A 20,338-nucleotide genomic window follows, 5' to 3' on the forward strand; every position below is an offset into this window, starting at 1 on the left:
TCAATTGTGCTGGGTCCACAAAATGCCCACAGCGGGGGCGCTCCCCGGCTCAGGGCCCCGCGCCTCCAGGGAGGCTGCGTACCTGTGAGCTGCTCCCGGCGGCCGTGAAGCTGGCGGCTTGTGAATGTGGCGTTTTTCCTCTCCAGAAGGGAGTCTCTGCCTCTTCTACCCCAGTTAGGATTGTCCGTTGTTGCAGGAGTTCCTCTTATCCAGTTTTCAGTTCTGTCTCAGGGGTAATTTTTCCACGAGTAGTTGTAAATTGGCTGTGTCCACGGGAGGAGGTGAGTTCAGAGTCTGCCTACGCCGCCATCTTGACTCCGCCCCCTCTCGTCACTTCTTTTAAAACCACTTGTGAAGTATATTTTTAGCCAATTATCAGTTATTCAGATTAATTAATAAGATTATACAAAATAACTGACAGAGTAGAAGTCACTTATACTTGACTTTAAAGTAAATATACATCCTTTTTATGCTTTTTTTACTCTTACTCTTCTACTGGTCATAGGAGATAAAGGTGGCCCTGGGTCCCACCAGTTCATTCTTGAAGCAGATATTTGCATGTGCTATATTTCAGGCACCCTGCTAGGACCTTGATGCTATCTTAACTCGCATAAGAGCCTCATACGGCTCAGAGGCTAGGGACCAGCTGTGGTGGATTTGTTTCTTACAACACCATCAGATAATTAGTATTATTCCAATTTTATAAATGAGGAAACTGAGGCTCAAAGAAATTAGGTTATTTGCCCAAGATCACACAGTAATAAATGACGAGGTTTTGGTCACACTTAAGAGCCCTTGTTGCTTCCAGAATACCAGCTTCTACCAACGGTGCTTTCAATATGAAGTAATAATCAGTAGGATGAGGAAAAAAATTCACCTTGACTTTCAGAGACTTTTGATTCTTCAGATAATATCTGTCTTCTGGAGCTGGTTATAGCATATATCACCCATTCTCATCTTTGGAATACTTTCCACATTCCTTTAAGAAATGCACCATCATGGAATTCTCTGTGATCCCAGATATTGAATTATCTCCTAATTATACAGTGGGCTGTTAAATCAGGCTGCCTGGGTTCAAATCCCTGCTCTGACAATGACTGCTGAATGACCTGAGCAAGCAGCCCCTCTTGCAAGCCTCGATTTCTTCACCTGTAAAGTGAAGCTAACAATACCTACCTCAGAGTTATTATTAGAATTAAATGAGATAATTCATGTAAAGTGGTCAGCATAGTGCCTGACCCTCTTAGGAAATGTTCAGCAAATACGAGGTGTGAGAAGGAGGAGGGTGCGTGGTCCTGGGGTAGTGTTGGTAAGGTCTAGCAAATTACTCAAGCAGCACAAGCTCAATGTTCTAAATTAAATTGGCAAACTGTTAGTTATACTGTCCTCTCGATGTAATAACCTCAAAGAAAAATAACATCTAAAGAAAAGGCTAATGTTAATTTACTTCACTTATGTTATCTGTGACCTAGAGAGAATGTAGATATATTCAGTAAATTTGCTAGTAGTACTCAATGGTTCTATTTTAAAATCTGTTGAGAAATGGATGAAAATATAGTAAGGCAGGTTCTTTAGCCGAATTCAGATTATAAAATGCTGAGGCTTGCAGAGTTTAGCTAATGTAAATTTAGCATTCATAAAGAAAGAGGAGGAGAGTGGACAAGCTTACCTTTTCTATGCTGAGAATATGTAGTCATAGATTGTGGACTCTCTCCAGAATCTTTTTTTCTTTTTTTTCCTAGCAGATAGCGTTTTGGAACAGAGAAAAGCTGTGTAGGCATAAGTAGTTTATTTCTACTAGAAAGAAATTTTAAGGAGCAAAGGTCCTTGGGATTAGCACAGTGTAGTAATAAAGTCATTTCACAGTGGTTATTACAGATAGCCACAAAGCCAATACAAAATGAAAGTTGTCATTGTACACAGGCAATCAAGAAATTATCAACAAGCGCTCTGATACTTTAACCATATCTGAAAGTTCAATCATGCTTAAAGCAGGATAGAAAAACCCAAGTAGTAAGATTCTAGGTGAAATTTAGTGAAAGAAGATGCATAATTTGTACATTGTTGTTTGTGTTTCTTTAAAGGCAGTTTTAAACAATGTCATTTTCTTTCGTAGACTTACTAGATGAAATTAATACTAATTGTCATATTGATGTTTCAAATAACCTAATTTGTGTTTATAATACATGTTCAATCTATAAAACATGGAAAAAGAAAAAACTTCTAGTAATTTCATATGCCACAGATAATCATCATTAATGCTTTTGTGTATACACACACACACTTTTCCCAAGAATGGAAAAATTCATCCAGTTTTTCATTATAAGCCTTTCATCAGTGAATTATCCAGCAGTTAAATATTTTGTAAATCCACTGTTATTTCCTTAAGCTAAAGGAAGTGAAACTGCTGAGTCAAGTATGTTTTTATTATAACATTTTAATTGAGGTATAGTTTAAACAGAAAATGTACAGTTCTCACCTGTTCACTTTGACGAATTTTGACAATTGTATACACTCATGTAAACACCACCAAAACAAGATATAGAACAGTTACATTACCCCAGAAAAGTTCCCTCATGCCCCTTCTGGCCAGTCCCCTCCCCCCAACCACTCTCTGATTTCTCTCAGCTCAGGTATGCCTTTGATAACATTTCTGCTAGATTGCATTCTTGAAAGTTGAATCATTTATACCTGTACCAGCAATATATGAAGTTGCTGGTTTCTCCTTACTGTAGGTCTTATTTGAGTATATATGTGTTACAATATATCACAGATAATAGATGTAGATATATTAATGTTTGCCAGTTTCTGCTTTGTATTATTTTATATTTCTTTGTTTACTGGTAAAGTTGAACTTTTTAAATATGCTAATTGGCCACTTTTATTTTTGTTGTGATAGTGGTTGTTAATTGTATAATCTAATATGATTATATATTTCTTGTTGATTTACAAAAGCTCTTAAATATTAAGGATATTATTTTCTGTTTTAAATATTTTTCCAGTTTGTCATTGCCTTAACATTTGTTTATGGAGGTTTTTGTTTTGTTTTGTTTTGTTTTTAACATGGAGTTTTAAATTTGCGTTACCAAATCTGGCAATCTTTTTCTTCATGTTTTCTGGCCAGTGTCATTCTTTAGGTCTTCATAATCCCAGGCTTATATAAATACCTAGTTACCAGTTCTCTGGTATTTTTATGATTTTATTTTTATTCTTAATTTACATCTTTAATCCACTTGGAATTGATTGGGTGTATTATATTAGGTTAATGTTGTAACTTTATTTTTTTCTAAATTGTTAACCACTACAATTGAATAATCCTGTGTTTCCCCCACGGATATTAAACATGTCCTTTATCATAGAGTAATGTCTTATGTATATTTTGGGGTCAGTTTCATTATCTTACGTGGATTTTTCTGTCTATTCCTGTGTCGGTACCTCACTGCTGAATTATTTAATATCTGGCAAGCAAATTGGACCTTTATTGTTCAACATTTATATTTTTACTTTAAAAGCTTAAGCAACTGGATAATGTGCTACATTCTTATTTTCTTTTAGTTAACCACACCTGGAAAAAGCTTAGACAATGATTCCAATTGACCATGGAATCATTAAAAAGGCCCCATTATTTAACAGGTGGCCACTACCTAAATTGCGGCCTCAGTGCCAAGAAGGAAATAATCAGTCTTTAGACAAACTCCCTACCTTCAAAGTAATGGAAAAGATTGCATGTGGAAAATAAATAGCATGAGGAATAAAAAAGAACAAAATCTAGGATATTTGATTGCCATTTTCTGGTATAGGTATATAAATGTTTTTATGAGAAGTTTGATCAGAATTTTTCCCATCTCCCCAGTGCTGAACAAAAGCACAAAGTATTAACAAAGTCATAGAGTAGACATCTCACTTTTATTTTACATGATGTGAATCCCCAGGACATCTAGGATGGCCGTGTATAAATGCAAGCCACAAAATCCCCTTCCAAAGACATTCATTAATAATCTTTCTACTACCTGCCATTTTGAATTATTAGTATCCCTTCTCCTTTCTGGTATTAATGCAGATAATCAAGTTAAAAGTAATAATAATGTGGGCCAGCCCCATGGCGTAGCAGTTAAGTGCGTGCGCTCTGCTGCTGGCAGCCCGGGTTCGGATCTCAGGCGCGCACTGACACACCGCTTGTCAGGCCATGCTGTGGTGGTGTCCCACATAACGTGGAGGAAGATGGGCATGGATGTTAGCTCAGAGCCAGTCTTCCTCAGCAAAAAGAGGAAGATTGGCATGGATGTTAGCTCAAGGCTGATCTTCCTCACAAAAAAAAAAAAGTAATAATTATGTTCTATTCTTTGTGTGCAGATAATTCAGTTGACCATGATGAATAAAATGTTGGGCTTGAGCTGTTTTTTAGTAGAAATAAAAGTTATAGTGTGAACCTAAGTTTTACTGAACATTTACAAAGCACCAGTCTGTTTTAAACCTATAAACTAGATATTGTTCTTATGCCCAAATTATATGGAGTTATATGGGAAGAATTATATGGGAAGAATTATATGGGAAGAATCTGAGGCTCAGAAAGGTTAAGTAACTTTGGTCAAGATTTCATAGCTAGGAAGTAGTAGATCTCCGAAGTAGCTGATCATGCTTGGCTCAATAGTTTGATTCTATTTGTTTTCAAAGACATTATCTCTTGTTTGTGATTTTCTTTTGCAACGCTTTCTCTAACTGAGCTAGCCTGCGTATTTTCCATATTTTCTAATAAAGATGTGTTCTTATTGTTGTTTTAAACTGTAGTAATAAGCCCAAACAAGTGACTTCAGGACTTTATTAACTCTCAGTCAAAAATTGTCTGGCCCCCTTTAAATCATGGGAGATATTAAGTCCATATCCCTAATATTATAATCCGTGTATTATTTGAAGAATTAAAATTCAGAAAGTTATTAAAAAGTTTATTTAACTTGAACAAGAAGTTCCTGCCACATTTACCCATAATTTTTCACAGGAGTATAAATAGTAGAGTAGTTATGAGCATGGGATTTGGAGTCAGACCTGAATTTGAATCCTAGCTTGGAAATTTACTAGCTGTGTGATCTCGGGCAAATTATATAACCTTTCTAACCCTGTTCCTTAAAGTGTAAACTGGGGATAATAATAGTACCTTCCTGGTAGGTTAGTTTGTGGATTAAATGAGATACTGTTTTTAAAGGATTTAGCAGGGTGTCTGGAACAATCAGTGCTCAATAAATGTTTTGTTGTTCTCATCTTCGATGTTGTCATTGATATTTTTAATTTATTTCTCTGTATTTGACTACTGTCAGTAGATCTGTCAAGATGATAACTGGAATTTATACCATGTCTATGTTTAACAGTGACCTTTTCTTAATTAACCCGTAGTAAATTGCAGTGGTTAACTTTAGCTTCTATCATAATTCTTAACATTCTGAGATAAAATAAATTTGAGAATTAATATTTTGACAGTGAATAGTAATGCTTCATTAATGAAATTTTTTTTTCTTGAGGCTAGTACTAAAAAGAAAAGGGGAGGATCATCAATTGTAAATACAATTTAAATATAAAGCAAAAGAATATCATCGCTTTGGAGAGGATAGAATTATTAGCTCAGTGCAATGTAAATGTTTTTTTTCCATTCTACTCTCTTAGCCAAGTTCTAAGGTAGAGATAAAATGAAGCAAGAAGGAATATGATTATAGACCAGGTTCCCTAGTCAGTGTTCATTTTATACAGGACTATAAATAATGCTACAGAAGACAAGTGCGGTTCTTTCTAAGTGGGTTCTTGTCAGAGTTGCTGACCCTGGAAAGGTGATTATTTTACTTTAAGCCCTCTATCCAATCCCTGAAATCACCTCTTTTTCTGCCTTTTTCTTCTGGATGAAGAAAACTCTTCTGTATTGACTCTGTGTTTTCATACAGTTTGCCTTGAGATAAGTTTCTATCACATTAGGGAAGCTTGCTTTGTTCATGGATTTGTTTTGAGAGAGATGGGCAGATAGCCATGTACCCCAGCTGCTTACCAGGCCTATTTGATTGGGAACTCTATCTTCCCTATGTTGTTTTGTTAGTTCACTGGCCGTAGATTAAATGTTATTGGCTGAGCAGTTGGTTAAACCCCAGGGCAGGTGTAAGAATGCATATTACAGATTTCTTCTGGAAAGTCTCTTAAATCTTTCCACCTGTGTCCTGCTGAGTGTGAAGCATGTTAGATAGGCAAGAAAGCTGAGAAACTGTGCATTCCCATGTTGCTGAAGATATTTTAAAAATTACATCTTTCACATGTGCTCCAACAATACTCAATACTTATTAAAGATACTCTATGGGGATTTTTTTCGTTTTAACTAAGGGAAACAAAGGGCATTTTTAAGAGTTAGCTTTTCAAAACCTCAAATTGAGAGAGAAATATTAGCCTTCATTTCAAGTTCAGAACAAAGGAGGTTTTCCCATGTTAATGGTGAACAGTAAAAGAAAATCCACTGGTTTTCATCTTTATTTTCTTTTTTCGAAGCCCAGTGTCTATTTTCCTCTTTGCTCTATTTTCCTATACTTATTTTTGTTTGTTCAAATATTTTTAAGTTTTTGTTCCTATTTTTCTCCTACTGTCAATTTTTAAACCTCCCTTCTGAGTTTTGGCTATTTTTGTTTGCATTTTTCTCTGCTTCCTTTAAGGCACTGTTTCTGTTTCCCATTTTGAGTCTTCTTTCCTCTTTACTCTTCCTCCTTTCTTTCTCTTCTTCAGCCTCTTCTGTTTCTCACACTTATCTCTGTCCTGTGCCGCCCTGCTCTGCTGGACATGAAGAATGCCAGTGACATCATTTTCCTGGACTGTTTTTTTTACATACTTTGATCTCTGGACTCATTCACGTTTTGTCTGTCTGTCTGTCTCGTCATATGAAATACTGTGATCTCTACTATCTACTTCATGTTGAAAAAAGATTAATGCTTCTTTTTCCATAGGTGCTGGTACTTTAACCCTTTAACTTCTTAATTCCTAAAGAAGCTTTGAACATTTGTGAAAAGAGGAACCCTAAGTTACTTGTAATCAGTGATGGAGAAAAATCCTAAAATTAAAAATTCATCAGGTTTTGACCTAAATATTACATTTTGATAGTTAAAATACAGAAATGAAAGAATCATCCAGTTGATGTTTTTAAATATATTCTAGAAATCATAGGATAATATCAAAATTTTTAAACAAAATTGCTATTTGTATTTTAAACAGTATCAAAAGTGAACTGAGAATCATAGAAGAAAAAATAGTTGTGATATTTGGGGTTGATAATGTCATTATTCTCTGTATGACTAGTTGTGATTAGTTTATATGAAGTGAATCTAAAAGCTTGTGATTTTTGTATTACTTGTACTTTATTAAAATTATAATAAGTACCAAATGTTTGTTAGCACAGTTACCCAAATTTTCCAGAAATTATTTTGGTCTTTATTTTTCATTAGCAGCAAAAGTACCTATAAAAATATCAGTCATATTTAGGCTTCCAAATTTTGTAGCCTATGAACTGGGAATCAGGCTTCAGCTTGGTAAATAACTACAATAGCTTCTCTTCAGTTGCTTATCTGTAAAATGAAATGGAGGAAACCAAGTTATTTGCAGATCTAAAAAATCTAAAGCTATCTAAAGTTCTAAGAGTTCAGTCTTGTGGCCAGATACAAAATAAATGCACAAAAATCAGTAGTTGCTCTGAAAAAAACCACTTAGAAAACATAATTTTTTTAAATTAAGAAAACTACAACCTATTATAGGGATAAATAGATAAGTATACTGTGCTTCTAAAATGCTTAATTTTTAACAAAAAACAAAGTATCTCAAAATTATTCCACAAACCTATTTTTATGCAAATAAAAATACCAGTAGAAGGAGGGAGAGAAACATGCAAGCAAAAATAGCCAAGAAATTTTTTAATAAAAACAGTAGGGAAACATAACTCCTCACTCCTTAGGTGTGAGCTACGCATAGTGACTTCCTCCAAAGAGTACAACATGGAAAGCAGAAAAAAAAAGAGTAACTTTACAGTGGAGAAAGCTGACAGGCACTACCTCAACAAGGTGATCAAGGTCAACATCAACATCGTAAATCATGTTGATAGTACGTACCCTTGATATGATGTAATGAAACTTTCACTTTACGTCATGGCCTTTCTCCCAAATACCCACAAGCTCAGTCTTATCAAGAGAAGAACATCAGACAAATGCCGATAGCAGGGCATCCTACAAAATACACAACCAGTACTCCTTATAACTGTCAAAGTGATCAAACACAAGGAAATTCTGAGAAATTGCCACGGCTAAGAATAGCCTAAGGAGACATGACATCTAATGTAATGCGGTATCCTGAATGGGATCCTGGAACAGAAAAAAGACGTTAGGTAAAAGTGAAGTGGATTAGTCTCCTGGGGCTACCATAACAAAATACCACAGACTGGGTGGCTTATTACAACGGAAATCTATTTTCTCGTAGTTCTACATGCTAGAAGTCCAAGATCAAAGTGCCGGCAGGATTGATTTCTGGTGAGACCTCTCTCCTTGGCTCGTAGACAGCCACCTTCTTGCTGTGTCCTCGCATGGCCTTTTCTCTGTGTGCACATGCTCCTAGTGTCTCTTCCTCTTCTTTTAAGGACATCAGTTCTCTGAGATTAGGGCTCCCCTCTTATGACCTCATCTAATCTTAATTACCTCCTTAAAGGCCCTATCCACAAATACCACCACATTGGGAGTTAGGGCTTCAACATACGAATTTGAGGGGAACACAATCTAGTCGAGTCTATAATACTAAGGAAATCTAAATAAACTGTGAACTTTACTAATAATAGGATGTCAGTATTAGTTCATTAAGTGTAACAAACGTACCATACTAATATAAGATGGTAATAATAGAGAAAGTTGGTTTGGGAGTACAAGGGATCTCTCTGTACTATCTGCTCAATTTTTCTGTAAATCTAAACCTCTTCTAAAAATGAAATCAACTTAAAAATAAATAAATTTTGAGAAATACTTTGTTAAAAGAGTAAGAGAGTAATGGTCTTTCCCAGTCAGATGCCAAAATTACAATAATTAAAGTAATGGGATACTGTACAGGGTGGATTATTTAAAAAACGAAGTTGGGACAACTAGTTAGCCATTTGGGGAAAATAATTAAATTAGAACTTATCTGACTCAGTATACTAAAAGAAATGTCTAAATTGATAAAAGATTAACAAGTGAAAAAAAGAACTGTAAAAGTACTAGAAGAAAATATAGGTGGATATTTACATGGTCTTAATTTGAGGAAAGACTTATTACATATGACTTTAAAGATGGAGACCATAATGGAAGAGACTCTCACTATGACTATATAAAAAATTGTAAAGTTCTACGGAAGGGAGGAAAGAAGGAAAAAAGGGAGGGATGGGAGGAGGAAGAAAGGAGATAGGTAGGTGAAACTCCACAAAAAACAAAATTAAAGAACAAATGACAAGCTAGAAAAGATATTTGCAATTTATATGATGAAAAAGGATTTACATTCTTAATATATTAAGAATTCTCACAAATAAGGAAAATATGAATGTGCCATTTTTTTTAAAAATGGGCAAAGGATACAAACATACATATCACAAAAGAAAAAATACAAATAGCCAAAATCATGGGGGAAAAAATGAAAACAAAATCAATCTAACTATTAATCAAAGCAAAATAAGGCACTCTGCTGATGAGAGTGTGAATTGGTATATCGTTTCTGAAGAGAGGTTATATCATATGTATGAAGTACCTTAAAAATGTACAAATCTTTGTCCTAAGAATTCTACTTGTAGGAATTTATCCTAATCATTAGTAAAGATTCTCTATTACAAATGATAGAAATGTCTTAAGTGAAAAATGGGGAATTTTTTGGCATGGGAAGCTTAAGGAATAGAGGTAGGGCATGGCTGGATCAGAGTTCAAACAGTGTCAGGAATCTCTCTTTTTTCTGTCTCCTGGCTCCATTTTCCTCTCTGTTGGCCTCATCCCTAGGCAGGCTTCTCTGAGGGAGTGGCAAAGATGGCCTCCAGAAGCTCTAGACTTACGTTTCCATTATGGCCAACTCAGTAGCTCTAGAAAAAGTCCTTGAGCCAATTTTGTTTGGCCTTGATCTAATCACTGGTTATTCTGGGTGGGCCTATACCATGTGTCCACTTCCTGGAACAGGGACGGGGGGTGTCATCCCACTCCAACCACATGCAGTAAGAGTGGGGAAGGGTATTTCTGAAAGGAAAAGAACTATGCTACCAAAAGAAAGATTGCTGAACCAGGCCAGAAAAAAAAAAAAAAAGATGTTTTGTACACATTTAAAAATCCAAATATTTATTATTCACATAGATATTATTCACAGCATTGTTTATAAATGTCAAAATTTAAACAAGCCTAAGAATCCTACAATATGGGGTTGATTGTAAATTATCTCTAGGATCACATGCTAGACAATGAATAAAATGATGTAGAAGTGTAGTTATTCATGTAAAAAGATGTTTGTGGTATAGTTGGGTTTGAAAAGCAAATTACCAGATATATGCATTATGATTCCTTCAAATACATATATATATATACACATGCAGGTATACATACATACATGCATGCATAGACATGCATAGGAAAAAGTGCAGGAAGTGATGTGCTTATATGTTTACAGTAGTTATTGATAAGCCATGGAGTTACAGGGAATTGGGTTTTTTTGTTGGGTTTTTGTGTGTGTGTGGTTTTTTTTTGCAGGGAAGAATTCGCCCTGAGCTAACATCTGTTGCCAATCTTCCTGTTTTTTTTCCCTCCCTAAAGCCCCAGTGCATGGTTGGATATCCTAGTTGTAAGTCCTTCTAGTTCTTCTATGTGAGCTGCTGTCGCAGCATGGCAACTGACAGGCAGGTGGTGTAGTTCCACGACTGGGAAGCAAACCTGGGCCACTGAAGCAGTGAGGGCACCAAACCTTTAGACCATCAGGGCTGGCTCTACAGGAAATTGTTTTTGTTTTTTCTTTTTGCCTCTCAGGATTGTTTTACTTTGCACAAAGGAAAAACACACAAAAACAGTGAATATGTGGTAATCATACTATGAAATTTATAAAAATAAAATAAAATTTCTATAATTCTTTGATATTATAAACAGTTTCTGCCCTTTGAATGGCTTGTGATCTAGGATAGAAGGGACATATTTTAAAATATACATATAAGATTCCAAAGTTAGGTAGGATCAATAAGTTATGTGTGTATGATAATGTACTTGAAAACACATGAAAAAGGCTATGCAGTATAATAGAATTTTATAAAAATGATATTTATACAATCACAGTTTGTATGTAACACACATACACACAAAGTGCAAAATAAATTGAAATATGATAATAAGTGTTTAGACCACACTTTTGCAGGCATGATGTTTGAACCTCATTCTAACTATGTGAGGTAGATAGAGTGCATATTACCATTCCCTTTTCACAGATGAGGAAACAGAGGCCTGTGACAAGCAATGTGACTTTGCTACAGAAATATTTAGTGACTGGATTGTAACTCAAACCCAGGTCTTCTGACTGCAGTCCACAAAAGCTTCTGAAGAAAATGTTACAGAAATTCAAAGGCAAGAGCAGGTTCTGAGGCCCAGGGCAGTCAGAGAAAATTCTTAGGAAGAAATGGGAATTAAACTGGGCTTTGAAACGACAGGGGACATAAAGCAGTGGGAAGGACGTGGTAGGGCATTCCAGAGAAGTGACATGGACAAAAGTATGCCGCAGCCCGTCTATGATACAGAGCAGGGTGTGGTCCTTTCAAAGACTCAAATGTAGGCTAAACTTAAAAATTGTTTTGTCTTGCTGAAATTTTTCTTCAAAAACAAAAAAGACTTGTTTTTCCTTTTCAGATACAAGTCTCCTTTCAAGCCCTCCCTTCAAAAAAACCTTAAACCAGATCATTTTAAGTTTCTGATCCATAGTCCCATAGAATGATAAGTAATAACCAGGAGTTATTTAGTTGGATTTCTTAAGAATTCTAACTTAACAGAGAAATGGAAGCTGTCAACACAGTATACTAAAGATAAATTACGTGGATGACAAAGTTTCACAAAGAACGGCAAGGCCTTTCAACCCAAGTAGAGGAACGCTGTCTAAAGACAACATGTGCATTTCCCCCCACCTCATACCTCAGAGACTAAGACTACAGAAGACAAATGTCAATCATTAGGCAGTTTACCTGGCCCATTTGAGAAAGATAACTGTTAGATTTTCATAGCATAAAGTTGGTGGTGGTGGAAATACTTTGTTTTCGCTTTTTGAGTATTAGCCTTTTCTCTGGTATTGTGGAGTTTGAGAGGATAGTTACTTACTGGAAAACTCAAGCGTTTATAAACATAATTGCTAAATAATTTGGAATTATGTGTTAACACTATCAAGAAGAAAGGTGAACAAGACTAGAATTCTAGCCAAAGGTTTTAAAGATGACTGGCTACCCAGAAACATTTATTTATTCAATGAACGTTTATTGAGGGCATTCTTCTTGCCAAGTATTGATGACCAGTGCTGGTATAAAGGCCAATAAAACAGAGCCAACTGCAGTCTATGAGGGAGAGTAAACTAGAGATATGTTCAGAAGAGGGCCTTAACCCTACTAGGAAAAGAGCAGGACAGCCAGGAGAGGAATCAGGGACTGGTTCCCAGAGGGGATGACCCCTCAGCTAATAGGAGGGAGGGGAGAAGTGTATCACCATAGAGAGGCAGCAAGGAGGCAGGAGAGAGCAGGTTTTGTTCAGGAAACTGCAAGTCATTCAGGATGTCTGGAGCATAAGATGAGGTGGAGGAAGGTGACGTGGGAGCTTGGAGAGGGGAACAAAAGCCAAATCATAGAGGCCACATAAGAAATTTGGGTTTCATTGTGTAGACGATGGGGAGCCACTGAAGGATTTAAAACAGGAGAGTTTTCATGGCTAGACTTGCATTTTTGGAAAATATATATATCAGAAAAGACCTGGATATCATTATCAACCACAAGGCACTCCTTAGTAATTTGATGCCTGAGAGGAGATTGCCAGATATCCGCTCTTTACAGGGACAGGCCATGGGCCCTTGGCTCTGCCCGTCTTGGACCTCCAGCTGAGTAGGGTGTCCCTACCTAGCATCCTCATTTTAGGAAGTATAAGGAGAAACTGGGACTAATTCCAGAAAGTGATGATTAAAGGCAATAGGGGATAAAATTTACAGTGAAAAATAATTGCCTTTCTTTTTTAAGCAAGTGTTCACCTAAAAGAGAGGTGCCTTTTCCCAAAGAGCCTCCCACATTGCTCAAGACATTTTTGGAACTTCTCTTCTGGAATTGCTGTAAAGGCTAGCCTGGGAGCCACACAAATAATTATTCTTTGCCTTTATAGTAGTGTTTTTTAAATTTTGGATTTCAGAATAAGCACTACCCAATCTGACTTTTTATCCTACTCACTAGACTTAACACTTAATTAGCTTTTGATTTATTTCTAAAGTTAAATCCATCTTCACAAGATGAAAGTTTGTTACCTCTGAAAACATTCAAGAAAGCTCCTGGTCAACTACTTACCAGCTTCAAGTTCCTTTTGTTTTTTTTTTGTGTGTGTGAGGAAGATCAGCCCTGAGCTAACATCCATGCCCATCTTCCTCCACTTTATGTGGGACGCCGCCACAGCATGGCCTGACGCGTGGTGCGTCAGTGAGCTCCGGGATCTGAACCCGGGCTGCCAGCAGCGGAGCGCGCACACTTAACCGCTATGCAACAGGGCCGGCCCCAGCTTCAAGTTTCTTGACCATGAATCTCGCAGGTTACCCGTGAAATGGGGGTGATAAAAACATCTTACCTGCCTACCCCATATAGTTATTGTGAAGATAACACTAGGCAACATGTGAACGCTTTTTGTAGCGTGCTATGTCAGTAGATGCTCTTATTATCATTGCCTCATGCTTTGCAGACACTTCCAGAATGTGCGTTTGTTCTGATGTCTGTGTGTTCATCTCCCTAACAGACTGTTCACTTTAGGATGGCAGGGCCTGGGTCATATTTGGCTTTGTGTCCCAGGTCTGACATTGAGTCTTACACATAAAAAGCCCTCAGATGTTTGTTGAATGAATAATTGAATCTAGCTCCTTGCCGTTTCCTCAAACCTTATGTAAGAAACAGATAATACACTTGAGATTATTCAGTTAAAATAATAAGCTCAGAGGCCACTTAAGCTTCTGCAGGTGTGTGAGTAGTATGTCATTAGGAATCAGCCTTTCTTCATCTCTGAAAGGGCCAGAACAAATGGCTGATGAAATCAATCCATCTGCAAGTGTAAAGGTTCTTAAACGTTAGTGCTGTGACCTTAACTTTGGCTATATTTTAAAATCAGCAGGAAAAACTTTTAAATTGCTGATGCTGGGGCCCCATCCCGGGACAATTAAATCAGTACTCCTGGAGGTGGAGGCCTGGCATTGATAGTTTTAAAAAGTACCCAGGTGAATCTAATGTGCACCCTGTCTGATGCAGGGCTCTGGGATTAGACTTTGAGAAACATCGATTTAAAAAAAATCCTATCTCGGTCTACATTAGGGACCATACGAAATGGAGAAGAACATAAGGCATGCTCCCACTGCAGTCCACGAAGAATAAAATCTAGCCATCACGGAGGTGAATGCAGTGGGAAAGCAGCAGTCAGTGTGTGCTGAGCTGTGAGAGGCTGTGAAAAGGTGGACTTGTGCTGAGCATGAGACTCTCTGCAGAGTCTGTTAGACATTTTAGAAGTTGATCATAGCAATAAAGACAGTCCCTGCCCACAAAAGGAGGTCAAGCGTTGGCTTAGCAAACCAGCCGGTACCAGCCGGCCAGCCTGGCCAGCACAAAGGATCTGAAGGCTTTGATACACAACGCAAATCACCATTCTCGGCACCAGGAACACAACTGTGAACGAGACTCAAACAGTCTTGAATAACTGTCTGTTCACAATTAAGTCAACAGGCAATTAGAAAATGGACAGTTGATGAAAGAAATGAAATAAGATTAGTGAGCTAGGAAGATCCAGTTGTTAGAGGGTTTTAAGGTTCAGGCTGAGGTATTTTAGTCTAATACAATAGCTGATAGTTTCTGCTTAAAGGAATGCTAAAAAGAAATGTGTAAGAAAGATTATTTTAGAACTTTTGGAGGATTAGAAGAAGGAGAAATAGTACAGATGTAGAAAAATTAGGACACCTACAACAATCTAAGGGTTGGGTGATAAGTTCCTAAATGAGGGAGACTTGGAAATGGGAAGGAGTGGTTTATAGAATTCTCAGAGGAAAAGATAGCTGTTTACATTATATAAGCATAAATAATTTGAATACATTTCAGTCAGAAATTCTTAATATTGGAATTCTGTGTGGAGTTACTATATGCCTGAGAGTGAGTACCTCTTTTGCGCTCCCCATTAATATTAGTTGCTATCATATCTTAATCTATTTCACAATTGTGTGAGAACTTTGATAAAAACTGAGTGTAAAATTAGTGAAGCTAGTCAGGGTCTGGGTTCATTTGGAAGAATCAATTGTTTACTTTTGTTTATAATTCCACACAGTCTCATACAAAAAAACTTACCTGTCAAACACAACCTCTATGAAAATGGTAAGTCTCCATATTTCCATAACACGCTAAAGTCAATGTTCTTATTTGGAAATCTGAGCTTATGTAAAACTTTTTATTAATCAGAACTAAATTTTTGACTTTGCCTTCAAGTCAACAAGTTCTAAAATTTTCATATATAAATGATCAGGGTGTAATTAATTCCAAAAATTTCACTGCTCTTGTTGGGCCAATTCCATGACCAGCCACAGAATGGATAGTATTGAGATATTAGTACATAGAAGATTGTAAAGACCCTTATGTACTGGAATTCAGTCTGTATTATCAGTCTGCATGTGTAGTCTCACAGGGACTGTACAATGTGGTCATGCTTACGATTCATGCAGCCTGTGATTTATGGAGGCCCATAGGTCACCAGTTTATTATGCTGAAAATCATAATAACTATTTTGTTTGCTATTTAAAATGAAGTGACCAAAGCATGTTGAAAGATAAATGGGTGAAGCATTCTGATTATGCTTTTATTTCTATTAGAGATTAAATATTATTCCTGAGTAACCAGCCATGCTAAGTGTTATGATATTAGAGCTGAAGTAGTTCGTAAGCTGATAGCCCCTGCTTTCCTTTGGGTTTAGGTTTGCTATTAATCAAGATGTTGGACTTGTTTAGTGCAGTGGTGTATGAAACAAACAGTTGAAAAAGACAGCTACTGTAATTTATGGCTTTCTGTTTTTTCAGGTTTTTAGGGAAATCTGTTTCTTTTTGTGGACTTTGTGCTGTTGTTCACATGTCTAGATCTCATTTCTTATACTAGAGCCAACTAAATCCAATAGTTGCAAGATTTTCTCATGGCATAGACAGGAGGAAGAAGCCTTTTTATGGTTTTAGTTGACAAATTCTGATAAAGCCTTTTTTGAAACATGGACAGTCCCTACTAGAAATGAACATTGCACAAAACCCATCCGTGTTTGGGGCAGAGAAGGGATAAATATTTTGTTTTTGTTTTTTTTTTGGCTAAGGAAGATTCGCCCTGAGCTAAAATCTGTGCCAATCTTTCTCTCTTGTGTATGTGGGCCACCGCCACAGCATGGCTGATGAGTGGAGTAGGTCCATGTGGGGGATCCAAACCTGCAAACCCAGGCCGCTGAAGTGGAGTGTGCCAAATTTAACCACTATGCCACAGGGCCAGCCCCAGGAAAATTTTTAAAATAGAAGAATGTGTTTATGGAAAGGTATTAATAAGCTAACTAAGATAGTGGTTTTTGTTTTTTGATGTCAATATAGGAGTTTTGAAATAATTATTTTAAAAATTTATTTTAAAGGGATTCCAGCTACTTCTTGGTTTTAGCTTAGGTATCTGCACAAGAGTCCTCTGGAAAGCTGCTAAGCACTTACTGAAACGCCGTCGAGGTCTGGGCACCCGAGGATGTGTGGCGAATGACGGTTTTGCCACTCTTCTAAACTTGGTCCTTATCAGTGCTAATACACTTATAATTTCTAAAGAGTGCACTTTGTGGGGAATGCAGCATAGAGTGTAAGAAGTGTTAAAGAAAAAGACCACCTCTCAATATCTGAAACAAAAGGCTTAGTTTATTACTTACTTAAGCAAGGAAGAGCTCCACTTTTAGGCAGTCTCTGAGCAGAGCAGGTTGCAAATCTTAGGTAGAGTTCTGGGGTCAGGGATTGTTTAGGGGTTGACATCAGCCTCAGAAGCCCCATTATTCAGAAGAGACTGTCAGTGACTGGCTGGCTCTCAGAAGCATGTTCACTGGACTGAGTTCGCCACTGATGGGCCAACTTCCAAAAGCGTGTGGCTGTCACTGATGAGTTCGCTGTCAGAGGTGTGTTTACTGAGGTGAGTTGTCAATGATCATTTAGGCCCAGGTGAGTCATCATTAATTGATTAAATCCAGTTTGGTTGTGTTTCAAACTGGTTCTAGTGGTCACTTGTTACCATGACTGTAGATAATCAGCCTTTTTCTGGGAATTGGGGATTGTTTTATTCTCAGAAGCTAATACTTGAACACTGTAGGAAATTGAAAGCATGAGAAAATCAGACTCTGGAATCCATCTAAATAAGCAATAATCTTATGATGCATTTTCTAAATAAGGATGTTTACTAAGGTAAAGGAAGTATAAAAAGTCAACAGTTCTCATGTGTGATATATGTTCATGTATTGGGATCAGTTATGAAATTTGATGCAAATAATGTATTATTAATAATAAAATATAGAAATGTGAAGGTGATTTGCCTCATTTAGTAACTTAAAGTAGACTCTAGGTCATCCATATAATGATATCACTCGTGCTCACTGCATTCCAGTAAGCTCTTCTGGGATGGAGGGAGTGGGAATGGTCAGCCCTGGTGAACAATAGCCTCTGACCCTTAGTAATTGTAGTGTCACTAATATTGTAACGTTTCCCTCCCAAAATCTTTTTAGGATTCTTTAAACTCTGAGTATATCCATGGGAGTTTGTCACATACAGAAACCTCACTCAGCATTTGTTCTACTGCAGGGAAAAGAGGGTGGGGGATCTCTGCTAGTACCTACTGCCCAGATCTCTGCTCATAGAGGGAGAAAGAAATTAACGTAATATTTGGGTTTCATCTGAAAGTTACAGCAGGTGTCTGGGAAGTGCTAATCCTATAAGCAATTTAGCCCTATCTGCCGTGATAAAGAAAAGTGCTGGGTAGGCCTATTTTAAAAATTGCTTAAATAACTAGTGGGAAAAGCCATAGTAGTTTTGTTTATATATAAAAACTGAACTTTTCTCTTTCCAGATTCATTCAACTGTCCTGAAATCTGGTCTTTTGACTTGGCTATTTATTCCTGACACCTCCTAATGGGGGCAAGGCTAATCACTTACATATTTCCCTGCTGCTAAGGATAGCTAGCTTATGACCACTTATGATTCAAGCACATGTTGATACCTTAAGACCAGTCAGCATTTGATAAAGTGGGAAGACAGGCTGGTTAGATTTGTTGTAATCAGCAGTAAGAGGAGGAAGTTAGTCCATGGAGCTGTCCCAAAAGCTTAGTTTCCTTTTGTATGAAAAAAAATTTTTTTAACCCAGCAACTCCTCAGAAAAGGGAGTCATAACACCATTTTAACAAGAATTTTCTTAACACTTTCCCTACTCTTGACCCATTTAACTACTGAAAACAAAAAAATCAGATAGGGCTGGTTTATTGTCAGGAGTTTTTCTCTGCAACCTGCCTCACTCTGGCTGAGTATGCCCTTTAAAGGAAGCTGGCAGAATGTTCTCTGAGTTTAGTTTAAGAAACACTTCTGGATAGAACTCTTTTAACCTCTCATCAGGGAAGGAACATCAAGTGAAGACTGAGGCAAAGAGACACTACTAGAAATATAAACCAACAGAACAAACTCCAGACATGTTTTTCAAATTGAAGTGTTTTCTGAGAAGTTGGTTTCCATGTGGTATAAGCACCAGTAAACAATAAACCCCTCTTGGTGTTCTGTACCCTTATGGTTCATGATGTCAAAGATGATGCAGTATAGAATTTCTACTTTCAGCTCTTGTGCCAAAATCCCTGAACCGTCTCTCTCCCTCTTTAGGATGTCGCATGTACTTCAGTTCGAGGATAAAAGCAGAAAAGTGAAAGATGCAAGCATGCAAGACTCGGACACGTTTGAAATCTATGATCCACGGAATCCAGTGAACAAAAGAAGAAGGGAAGAAAGCAAAAAGCTGATGAGAGAGAAAAAAGAAAGAAGATAAAATGAGAGTAATGATAACGAGAACTAGCTGGAAAAGTGCCTGCAATAAATGGCCTTATAACAGCCATTGTTCCCAACAGCATCACTTAAGGGTGTGAAAAGAAGTATTTTTGAACCCGTTGTCTGCTTTTGAAAAACAATTATCTTGTTATGTTAATTGTGGAATGACTGGTACATGCTTTTTTTCCTAATTGACCTTTTATATTGCTAAATCTGAAATAAAATCACTTTCCTTCCAGTTTACATGTTAACCATTTGCAGACTGCGCAAGCCTGTTTGTGTCTTTTTACCCTAAAATATGTGAAAGCTTCATTGTCAAGACGTTTTGTAAGAAGTTCTTGCAGCAAGAATATTTGAGGGAAAACTCCCTGGCATTCTATTACCACAATACTAACTTTGGAATATAATTTTAAAAATTATATAATATAAAGATTAATTTTTTTCATTTTGCATATAAATATGTAAAAATAGCCAAATCAGTAAGACTCAAGAGCCTCATGACTTAAATCTTGAGGAACCCCCTAGTGAATGTTCACACCTGCATCGAGGCCAACGCCTGGGTTTTATGGATGTAGTCAAGACACTAACACACTAAGTAATGTCAGCCAAGCTCATTGCACATCCTGGCCTGACACCAGGCCACCTGCCCACTCCTCTGCCCTTCTCAGCACAGCAACGGCGAGAGCACGTGCAGCATGCAGAGGCCCCCTCCCAGCAGGAGAACTCATGAAGAATTTAGCCTCTGATGCCAATCACTCATACTGGTTATCTACCATATATCACCTATATTTAGTTTTTTCTAGAATCTGAATGCTAAAATTATACCACAAGTGAATTTTCAGTTACCTAATAAACCCTCACCAGCCCCATCTTTTTAGATAGTGTCTCATCAGCTCTCTTTCGAAATGTAATCCAATAGGCTTTCTCTAGAGCTCTCGTTTTCAAAATGTAGTCCTAGATACTACACTACAGCAGCAGCAGCATCTCTTGGAGACATGTTAGAAATGCAAATTCTTGCCATACTACCCAC

General features: G+C 37.2%; 1 protein-coding gene across 3 annotated transcripts in view; it reads left to right on the forward strand.

Moving 5' to 3' along the window:
* Positions 1 to 19,559, forward strand: part of CWC27 (CWC27 spliceosome associated cyclophilin) — a 225,396-nt gene extending 205,837 nt beyond the window's left edge. For 2 of the 3 annotated variants that reach the window (XM_087443325.1, XM_087443326.1), the window contains one exon: positions 19,147 to 19,559. In XM_087443325.1, the coding sequence (XP_087299451.1) occupies positions 19,147 to 19,190 (44 nt within the window). In that variant the 3' untranslated portion in view covers positions 19,191 to 19,559. Of the gene's footprint in view, positions 1 to 8,481; positions 8,532 to 19,146 lie in introns of all 3 variants that reach the window. The other variant, XM_087443327.1, reaches the window with a different exon arrangement.
* The last annotated feature ends 779 nt before the right edge of the window (positions 19,560 to 20,338 follow it).

The sequence above is a fragment of the Ceratotherium simum genome, chromosome 18 (genome assembly GCF_057802395.1).
Source record: "Ceratotherium simum simum isolate JZ-2026a chromosome 18, ASM5780239v1, whole genome shotgun sequence".
NCBI classification, from domain to species: domain Eukaryota; kingdom Metazoa; phylum Chordata; class Mammalia; order Perissodactyla; family Rhinocerotidae; genus Ceratotherium; species Ceratotherium simum.